Source organism: Petromyzon marinus, chromosome 1 (genome assembly GCF_048934315.1).
Source record: "Petromyzon marinus isolate PM22_M1 ecotype Great Lakes invasive population chromosome 1, UKy_Petmar_22M1.pri1.0, whole genome shotgun sequence".
NCBI classification, from domain to species: domain Eukaryota; kingdom Metazoa; phylum Chordata; class Hyperoartia; order Petromyzontiformes; family Petromyzontidae; genus Petromyzon; species Petromyzon marinus.
In genome coordinates, this window is record NC_133667.1 from 1,457,891 (window position 1) to 1,468,061 (window position 10,171).

A 10,171-nucleotide genomic window follows, 5' to 3' on the forward strand; every position below is an offset into this window, starting at 1 on the left:
CTCCCACACCGCGGGGAGCTTTTCGCCCCCGACAACAATCGGCGTCGCGGGAGCCGCTCAACCCGTGCCCTCGGTGGAAAGTCACCCCTTGGAACTGGGCCGTTACCCCCACGCCCGCAACACCCGCACCCCCCCCGCCCGCAGCGCCTCGTCCTGTCCGTGCACCCCGGGCCGGCTCTTGCTTACGTCCCTGGCCTCTTCCGTACGCGGCGCATTGGTGGCGCGGACTCACGGGTGAAACACGGCGCCTTGCGAACGTAAATCGCCGCCGCCGCCGCCGTCGTCGCCGCCGTGAGTCGTGAGTCACCAACGTCGCGAGAAGGGAAGCTCGGCGGCCTCGCGGTAGGCCCCGCGCGGCCTCGCGGTAGGCCCCGCGCGGCCACGCGCCGCTTTGCCGCGCGGGGCCCTCGCCCGTGAACGGCCCTCGCCGCGGACGGCCCTCGGCCTGTCGAGGCCTCCTAAGCGGGGTCTGGATCTTTTGTCTCCGCCGCGGGCGCCCAGGGCTTCTACCAGGAGGTGGCGACGCCGCTGCTGGCGCGGCTCCACGTGAGCTACCCGCCCGGGGCGGTGAGCGACGTCACGCGCACCGACTTCGACAACTTCTTCGACGGCACGGAGATCGTGGTGGCCGGGCGCCTCGCCGACAACAGCCTGCAGGCGCTCGGCGCCACCGTGGAGGCCCGCGCGGTCAGCCCCCCCCTCCATCCTACCCCCCTTGTCCCCCACCACCCACCCCGTGACCCCTGACCATCGCCCTTCGACCCTTTCAAGCCGTGACGCGCACGCCCCTCGAGCCCCGAGCCTTTCGCCCCCTCCGTCCTTGACCCTTGACCCTCGACTCCCTGACCCTCGACCCTGACGCTTGCCTCCCTGACTCCTTGACTCTCTTCTCCATTGCCACCCCCCCCCTTTCACCCTTTTTGACCTCCGGCCCCTTGACCCCTTGGCCCCGTCGGATCGCCCTGACCCCGGCGTTCCCACTGTACCCCCCGCGGTGTCCAATTGACACCTGCAACCCTCCCACCCCCGCGTCAATTCTAACCCCCACGATCCCTGACACCCTTGGCATCACGCTAACCCTTGCGACCCCTCCCCCCCCACTCCGCCACCCCTTGCGCAGGAGGCCGGTGACCTGACGCTGACCAAGGAGACCCCCACGCAGAGGCAGACCTCCCCGGACGACCGCACCAAGTTCATCTTCGGGGAGTTCACCGAGCGGCTGTGGGCCTACCTCACCATCAAGCACCTGCTGGAGCGCAGGTGAGCGCCAAACGCCCAGCTCGCTCACCCATCCGCTCGCTCACCCATCCGCTCGCTCACCCATCCACTCGCCCGCCCACCCACCCATCCGCTCGCCCGCCCACCCATCCGCTCGCCCACCCACCCACCCATCCGCTCGCCCACCCACCCATCCGCTCGCTCACCCATCCGCTCGCCCGCCCACCCATCCGCTCGCTTACCCATCCACTCGCTCGCCCGCCCACCCATCCGCTCGCTCACCCATCCACTCGCTCGCCCGCCCACCCATCCGCTCGCCCGCCCACCCATCCGCTCGCCCACTCACCCTGCCGCGTGCCAGGAGCATCACCCAGGACGAGGAGGAGAAGGGGAACGCCACGGCACGGGCGCTGGAGCTGTCGCTGAAGTACGGCTTCGTGACCCCTCTCACATCCATGGTCATCACCAAACCCCCTCGGCCTCGCAAGCAGGGTACGGGGGGACACGGGGTGACACGGGGGGGGGGGGGCACGGAGCGTCACGGGGCAGAGGGCTCGACAGGCGGGGACGCGTGGGGATGGAGGGGGTGAGGGTGGTAGCAGCGTTGGCTGTGCTCGTCGGCTTTTCCTCCCTTCTCTCTGCAGCGCCTACTGCCAAGAAACTTGAAAAAAACTCAGCCAAGCGTCCAAGCACCTTCGGTAAAGCTCCCACCACCACCACCACGACCACCACAACCACTACCACTACAACCACCACTACGACCACGACCACCACCACCACAATCACAACCACCACGACCACAACCACATACACAATCACTACCACCACAACCACTACTACCACCACCATCACCACCACGACCACCACCACCACCACTACCACGACAACCGCCACCACCACGACCACAATCACAACCACCACCACGACCACCACAATCACAACCACCACCACTACAACCACCACCAACACGTGTCACGTGTGTGTGTGTGTGTGTGTCACCGTGTGTGTGTGTCACGTGTGTGTGTGTGTCACGTGTGTGTGTGTGTGTCACGCTGTGTGTGTGTGTCACGCTGTGTGTGTGTGTCACGCTGTGTGTGTGTGTCACGTGTGTGTGTGTCACGCTGTGTGTGTGTCACGTGTGTGTGTGTGTCACGCTGTGTGTGTGTGTCACCGTGTGTGTGTGTCACCGTGTGTGTGTGTCACGTGTGTGTGTGTCACGTGTGTGTATGTCACGTGTGTGTGTGCGCGTCGCTTATTAGTGGACAATGACCCGCACGTGGTGGTGGAGCTGCCCGGGCAGCAGCAGAAGATTTGCTTCAACATCGACGAGGAGCCGGGCACGATCGTCAACCTCATCGACGACCCCACCAACGGTGACCCCCCCCCCCACCACCACCGCCCCCCCCACTACCACCCACCACCGCCCCCCCCACCACCCACGTGGGCACTGCGAGTGTGTGGTGGTGGTGGTGACGTCGGCACTGCGAGTGTGTGGTGGTGGTGACGTTGGCACTGCGAGTGTGGTGGTGGTGACGTTGGCACTGTGAGTGTGTGGTGGTGGTGGTGACGTCGGCACTGCGCGTGCGTGACGTTGGCACTGCGTGTGTGTGGTGGTGGTGGTGACGTCGGCACTGCGTGTGTGTGACGTCGGCACTGCGTGTGTGTGACGTTGGTGGCACTGTGCGTGTGTGACGTTGGTGGCACTGCGTGTGTGTGACGTTGGTGGCACTGTGTGTGACGTTGGTGGCACTGTGTGTGTGTGACGTTGGTGGCACTGTGTGTGACGTTGGTGGCACTGTGTGTGTGTGACGTTGGTGGCACTGTGTGTGACGTTGGTGGCACTGTGTGTGACGTTGGTGGCACTGTGTGTGACGTTGGTGGCACTGTGTGTGACGTTGGTGGCACTGCGTGTGCGTGACGTGGGGCAGGGCTGGCGGTGGACGCCGAGCTGGTGGCGGCGAAGCGCGCCGACGAGCGCACGCACAAGATGGCCACCTACTTCGGGCGCGTGGGCGTCCGCGTGGGGGTGGCCGGCGTGCGGCTGGAGGCCACGACGGAGGGCGTGCGACTCACGGACGCCCACGGCTCCACGAGCCTGCCCTGGGGCGGGAACATCACACTCGAGAGGGTCGGGTGTGTACGCGTGTTCGTGTGTACGTGTGTGCGTGTGTGTACGTGTGTGCTTGTACGCGTTTGTGTGTACGTGTGTTTGTGTGTGCGTGTGTTTGTGTGTACGTGTGTTCGTGTGTACGTGTGTTTGTGTGTACGTGTGTTTGCGTGTACGTGTGTTTGTGTGTACGTGTGTTCGTGTGCACGTGTGTTCGCGTGTACGTGTGTTTGTGTGTACGTGTGTTCGTGTGTACGTGTGTTTGTGTGCACGTGTGTTTGTGTGTACGTGTGTTTGTGTGCACGTGTGTTTGTGTGTACGCGTGTTTGTGTGTACGCGTGTTCGTGTGTACGCGTGTGTGTGCGTGTGTTCGTGTGTATGTGTGTTTGTGTGTATGCGCGCGCGTGCATGTGTGTACGTGTTTGTGTACGTATGCGTGTGTGCGTGTGTGCATGTACGCGTTTGTGCGTGTGCGCGTGTGTTTGCGATGCGTGTACGTGCGTATGTGTGAACGCGTGTGTGCGCGTATGCGTGCGTAGGTATGTGAACGCACGCGTGTGCATGTTGAACTTCTTTCACGCCGTACGTAACCACCCGTGCTGATCGAAGGCGCACGCGTGTCTATAGGTGCTCGCTGACAGCACTTGCCCTAACAGTCTGTTGAAGGCTATATGGGGGGGGGGGGGGGGTTGTTGCGTATGGGGAGCGGTGGCGCCTTGGTTAGCACGGGGCTGCTGTGCTACGAACCCGGTGACCAGAGGTTCGATTCCCGCTCGCACGGCCAACACCAGTTCACGATGAATCTGAACCGGTCTTGGCGGACTCCCCTGGGTCGACTCGGCCTCAAATGAGCACCTGGTTCCGTTGCGTGTTAATACGGTGGTAAGTATGTTGAGCTTTCCACCCCCATGTGCGTCGTGCTCACGAACACCGGTGAGAGTGGGGGTGGGGGATTGGGGGGGATTGGGGGCCCTGGCCCCCCGCGTCTGCGGTGACGCTCACGTCCCCCCCCCACCCCGCCCGCCCGCCCATCCGCCGGCGCTGTGCCCAGTCTCACGCTGAAGATGGCGCCGCGTGGCCGCTACCTCGAGGTGCTGGAGCTGCGGCTGCCCACCGGCACGCTGCTGAGCGTGCGGCTGCACCGCGTGTGGCCGGGACACCCGGAGCACCGCGACTACCTCGGGGTCTACGTCGCCGACCCCGGCCGACTCTCTCCCAGCACGCACGGCCTGCTGGGTAACCACACCTGCTGCCCCCCCCTCCCCTCCTCTAAATTACGCACGGCATTCTGGGTAACCACACCTGCTGCCCCTCCCCTCCCCTAAAGTACGCACGGCATTCTGGGTAACCACACCTGCTGCCCCCCCCTCCCCTCCCCTAAAGTACGCACGGCATTCTGGGTAACCGCACCTCCAACTTCCACCACCTGCTGCCGCCCCCCCTCCCCCTTCCTGTGAAGTGCGCACGACATTCTGGGTAACGGCTCCATCCATCTCCTCGCCCTTATTAGCCATAAGTGCAATGTACCAATGTGCCGTGAACATCGTTCCACGTGCCTTGTACCACGTGCTGCGTAGGGCATTGTCCTTGTACATCGCACCGTGTGCGTCGTTCCGTGTCCGTGTTTCCATGGCGACCCCCTAGGTCAGTTCCTGGTGGAGGAGCCCGAGCTGAAGGTGTGGGGGGAGCATCCGGGCCTGGACCCCAACACGGTGGACGCCTACATGCAGGTCAAGGGTCACACGTTGACCGTCACCAGGTGCCGCCCCCCCCCCAAGCCTCACCTCCTTCACCCTCCTCTAAACCTTGACATCACAGCGACGTCGGTGACAGCGAGAGGCGCTCGCCGGCCCACCTGTGCCACGACCGGCCGACGCTACGGCGGCACTTTGTAAACGTCGCCACCGGGGAGACAAAGGCGGTCGGGCGTGATCACGCTGGCCACCAACCCCCTCGCCTGCCGTGCCGGCCTTCGTAGGTGCAGCTCGCTAGCGGCATTTGCCCCGACAGTCTGTTACGGGCAACGCGGGGGATCCTTGTGCGTGCACGCATGCGTCTCCACGTGCGTGCGTGTCTGCGTCATGCGCGCGTGTCTCCGCACGTGCGCGTTTCTCCACACGTGTCTGGGTGTATGCGCGTCTGAGTCTGCATGCTTGTCCACGTGCGATGCGTGTCCCTGCGTCCATGCGTCTCAATTGTGCGCGGGTATTTTCGCATATCTTCATGTGCGTGCGTGTCTCCGTGTGTGTCTCCACGTGCGTGCGTGCCTCCGTGCGTGCCTCCGTGTGTGTCTCCGTGCGTGTCTCCGTGTGTCTCCACGTGCGTGCGTGCCTCCGTGTGTGTCTCTGTGTGTGTCTTCGTGTGTGTCTCCACGTGCATGCGTGCCTCTGTGTGTCTCCACGTGCGTTTGTGTCTCCGTGTGTGTCTCCACGTGCGTGCGTGCCTCCGTGTGTGTCTCTGTGTGTGTCTTCGTGTGTGTCTCAAACGTGCATGCGTGCCTCTGTGTGTGTCTCCACGTGCGTGCGTGTCTCCGTGCGTGTCTCCACGTGCGTGCGTGCCTCCGTGTATCTCCATGTGTGTCCCCACGTGCGCGCGTGCCTCCGTGTGTGTCTTTGTGTGTATCTTCGTGTGTGTCTCCACGTGCGTGCGTGCCTCCGTGCCTGTTTTCGTGTGTGTCTCCACGTGCGTGTGTCTCTACATGCGTGCATGTCTCCGCGTATCTCCGCTTGTCTCTGTGTGCATCTCCACATGCGTGCTTGCCCCCCCCGTGCGTGTCTCTCGCGCGTGTCTCCGTCTGTTTCTCCGCGTGCGAGTGTGTCTCTCGTGCGTGTCTCCACGCGTGTCCCCACGTGCGTGCGTGTCTCCGTGCGTGTCTCTGTGTGTGTCCCCGCGTGCGTGCGTGTCTCTGTCTGTGTCCCCACGTGTGCGCGTGTCTCCGTGCATGTCTCCGCGTATCTCCGCTTTTCTCTGCGTGTGCCCCCACGTGCGTGCGTGTCTCCGCGTGTGTCTCCATGTGTGTCTCCACGTGCGCGCGTGTCTCTCGTGCGTGTCTCTCGTGCGTGTCTCTCGTGCGTGTCTCCGCGTGTGTCTCCACGTGTGTCCCCACGTGCGAGCGTCTCTCGTGCGTGTCTCTCGTGCGTGTCTCTCGTGCGTGTCTCTCGTGCGTGTCTCTCGTGCGTGTCTCCGTCTGTGTCTCCGCGTGCGAGCGTGTCTCTCGTGCGTGTCTCTCGCGCGTGTCTCCGCGTGCGGCAGGGGCGAGCGCGAGGACCCCACGGGTGCGCGGAACGTGTCCTGCTGGTTTGTCCACCACCACGGCGCGGGTTTCATCGACGGGCGGCACGCCGACTACGTCGTCCCCGACATCTTCAGCTTCCTGGGTCGGGCTCTCCTCGGGGCCTAAGGGGGTGCTGTGGGGTCGCGGCGGGGCCATGCACAGGGGTCGCGAGGTCAACCGACGACCACGAACGGAGGCCGCCCGCGTCTCGGCGGGGTTAACGCCGAGGCACGGGTCGGGGTCACGGGGTCACGGGGTTACGGTGAGCAGCGAGGCTCGGGGGACAGCAATGGGGGCGGGGGGGGGTAGGGAAAGGTGATTCGGAAGTTAGCTCAGGAGGGCTGCCGAAGGAGCTAGTTGGTAGGAGCGAGGGATAAAGGTCGAGGTTAGGCTGAAGGTCAAGAGGTCGTCACGGCCAATGCTGTCGCTGCACGGTGCGGGGTTGGGCGGGATCCCCACGTGGGCCACGTTTCCCCGCTTGTGACGCGCTGTGCCACGAGGCTGTGTTCTATCAAACACGTTCATTGTTATTCGTGAACGTTACGTTACCTTTAATTAAAGCGGCCGAGAGCCCAATGAGAGAGTGGTGGTGATTGTGGTGGTGATTGTGGTGGCGGTTGATGTTGGTGTTAATAGTGGCGGTGGCGGTGGTGGCAAGTTGGCACAGTAGGGGGCACAGGCGGTGCATCGGCCAGTCATTTCAGTCATCTCAGTCGGTCGACCCGTGGCACCTGGGTCTGCCCCGTGACCTCCTGCCAGCGGGCGTTCGTCACTTCGCGTGGCCTCAACGTGCACATGGCCTGGCACACGCGCCGTGGTGACGTCGCCGTGGTTGTCGGTGGCAGTAGAGGTGGCGCGTGGTACCGGTGGCACCGGTGGTACCGGTGGATGGTGGCGGTCGACGCTGGCGTTACCCGTGGTGACGGCGGCGGAGGTGACGGCGGCGGTGATTCGCGGCGGCCACCGTGAGACCACCCCCCTCCCCCTCTGCACGTTATGACGTCACAACGCCGGACACACGTCACCTGCAATGCGTTGTGACGTCACACCACCGTATACACGAACGTCACCTGCAATTACGTCATCACGTCACGCACTACCGACTGCGAACACGACGCGTCCCCCCCCCCGCCGGCTCATCTTGCGCGATGACGTCAGGGCGTCCTTGCGCGCCGATGACGTCACGCAGTCGAATCGATGTCACGCGACATGGGGCTCACAATGATGGTATTGTGCCATCTGGTGGTAAGCTGCACACGCTGCACACATCTTACTAAACTAAAACAATTGTATATCTCCATATATGCAACAAACTTGAAACTTGCCATGTGGGTACTTTCCAGACTGTACACCATGCAAACATTATACAAATACACTTTTTTTTAGGGGGGGGGAGGAGCTCAATAATGCATTTATTTTACACGGCAAGTGAGCTGTGACGTCACGTCTGTCACGTGACCCGCGCATGTGGAAGCGTAACGCATTGTAGCGTAGCGGTTAGCGCGCCGCGCTACGAACCCGGCGTCCCGAGTTCGATTCCCGCCCACGGCCACCACCGGTGACGATTATTTCAACCGCTCCTGGGCCTCCCCTAGGTCGACTCAGCCTCAAACGAGTAACTGCTCTGCTGCTGTGTGAACGTCGCCACTGGGGAGACAAAGGCGGCCGGGCGTCGTGAATCCAAGATCCCGGGCGAAGCCGGGTAGTTACAGCTAGCATCGTATAAAACAATTGCGTGTACCGGGTGAATGCCCACTGAGCTATGCAACTCTTGTTCAGAAGCGACTTGATAGCTCAACGAAGTGGGGATTATAGCAGCAGCCCAAACACTCTGAACGCGTGACGCCCGACTCTCAATGTGGAGGTTAAAAAACAAAAGTTGGAGTACCTGGAGAAAAATCCACGCGACCACAGGGAGAGAGACGCCGCAAAACTCCAAAAACATAGAGCAGCAGCAGCAGCAGCAGGCGTCTGGGTCAGGATCGAACCCACGACCTCCTGCGGACCAGGCGAGGTAGTTAACAGCTGGGCATTGATTCGGAGTGATTGAGATGAGAGGGACGCGCTTGGACTGCGAATCGTCATTTTTGCGTAACAGCGCCCAATGCACGCGCCGCTCTTGTGCAAATTTGCGTGACATTCTCTCATCGCCCCCATCACTGCCCCCATCACTCCCATTACCGCCATCACTGCCATCACCCCATTACCACCATCACCATCATCACCCCCATCACCACCATCACCCCCATCGCCCCATCACCGCCATCACCCCCATTACCCCCATCACCACTATTACCCCCATCGCCCCCATCACCGTCCTCACCACCATCACCCCCATCACCGCCATCGCCATCATCACCCCCATCACCGCCATCACCCCCATTACCACCATCACCGCCATCGCCACCATCACCACCATCACCCCCATCACCACCATCACCCCATCACCGCCATAACCCCCATTACCCCCATCACCACCATTACCCCCATCGCCCCCATCACCGCCATCACCCCCATCACCACCATTACCACCATCGCCCCCATCACCACCATCACCGCCATCGCCCCCATCACCACCATCACCCCCATCACCGCCATCACCCCCATTATCGCCATCACCCCCATCGCCCCCATCACCCCCATTACCGCCATCACCCCCATCGCCCCCATCACCCCCATTACCGCCATCACCCCCATCGCCCCCATCACCGCCATCACCCCCATTACCGCCATCACCCCCATCACCGCCATCACCCCCATTACCGCCATCACCCCCATCGCCCCCATCACCCTCATTACCGCCATCACCCCCATCACCGCCATCACCCCCATCGCCCCCATCACCGCCATCACCCCCATCACCGCCCCCATCACCCCCTATAAACTCGACGTTCTCCTCTCTCCGTGTGATCATTGAAAATTTCGGTTACGTAACGCCATCACGGCGCCCACCGTCATCTCCGCGCTCCGCGACGATCGCTATCGGCGACTTGGCGCCCTGACAAGAAATGGTGAGAACCCTCCCCCCCATCATCATCAGCATCATCATCGTGCTGCTGCTGCTGTCAAACCCGAGCCAGTGGTGTGAGGCGTGTGGGGGCCACCTCGCCCCGATCCCTCCTCGCAACGACGAGGGGGAAGAGACACACTGCGTCACAGCCCAGTGCCGGATTATCCCTCCTAGCACAAGTAGCTGCTACTAGTAGCTACTACTACACGTGGTGTAGTAGTAGCTACTACTACACGTGGTGTAGTAGTAGCTACTACACGTGTAGTAGTAGCTATGTAGCTACTATGTAGTAGTAGCTACTAGTAGTAGCTATGTAGCTGCTACTACATGTGTAGCTACTACCTATGTAGTAGCTACATAGCTACTACATGTGGAGTAGCTACTAGTAGTAGCTATGTAGCTGCTACTACATGTGTAGTAGCAGCTACATGTGTAGTAGCTACTAGTAGCTACTACACATGTAGTACACATGTGTAGTAGCTATGTAGTAGTAGCTACTAGTAGTAGCGTAGCTACTACTAGTAGCTATGTAGCTGCTACTACATGTGTAGCTACTACCTAT

At 61.9% G+C, this 10,171-nt stretch overlaps 1 protein-coding gene across 1 annotated transcript in view; it reads left to right on the top strand.

Moving 5' to 3' along the window:
- LOC116941378 (inter-alpha-trypsin inhibitor heavy chain H3-like) overlaps nt 1–7,180 on the top strand; it is a 30,409-nt gene extending 23,229 nt beyond the window's left edge. The window contains exons 12-20 of the mRNA XM_076052075.1: nt 502–687; nt 1,121–1,260; nt 1,580–1,710; nt 1,863–1,916; nt 2,478–2,591; nt 3,147–3,351; nt 4,377–4,561; nt 4,970–5,084; nt 6,578–7,180. Of these exons, the coding sequence (XP_075908190.1) occupies nt 502–687; nt 1,121–1,260; nt 1,580–1,710; nt 1,863–1,916; nt 2,478–2,591; nt 3,147–3,351; nt 4,377–4,561; nt 4,970–5,084; nt 6,578–6,725 (1,278 nt within the window). The 3' untranslated portion in view covers nt 6,726–7,180. The remainder of the gene's footprint in view (nt 1–501; nt 688–1,120; nt 1,261–1,579; nt 1,711–1,862; nt 1,917–2,477; nt 2,592–3,146; nt 3,352–4,376; nt 4,562–4,969; nt 5,085–6,577) is intronic.
- The last annotated feature ends 2,991 nt before the right edge of the window (nt 7,181–10,171 follow it).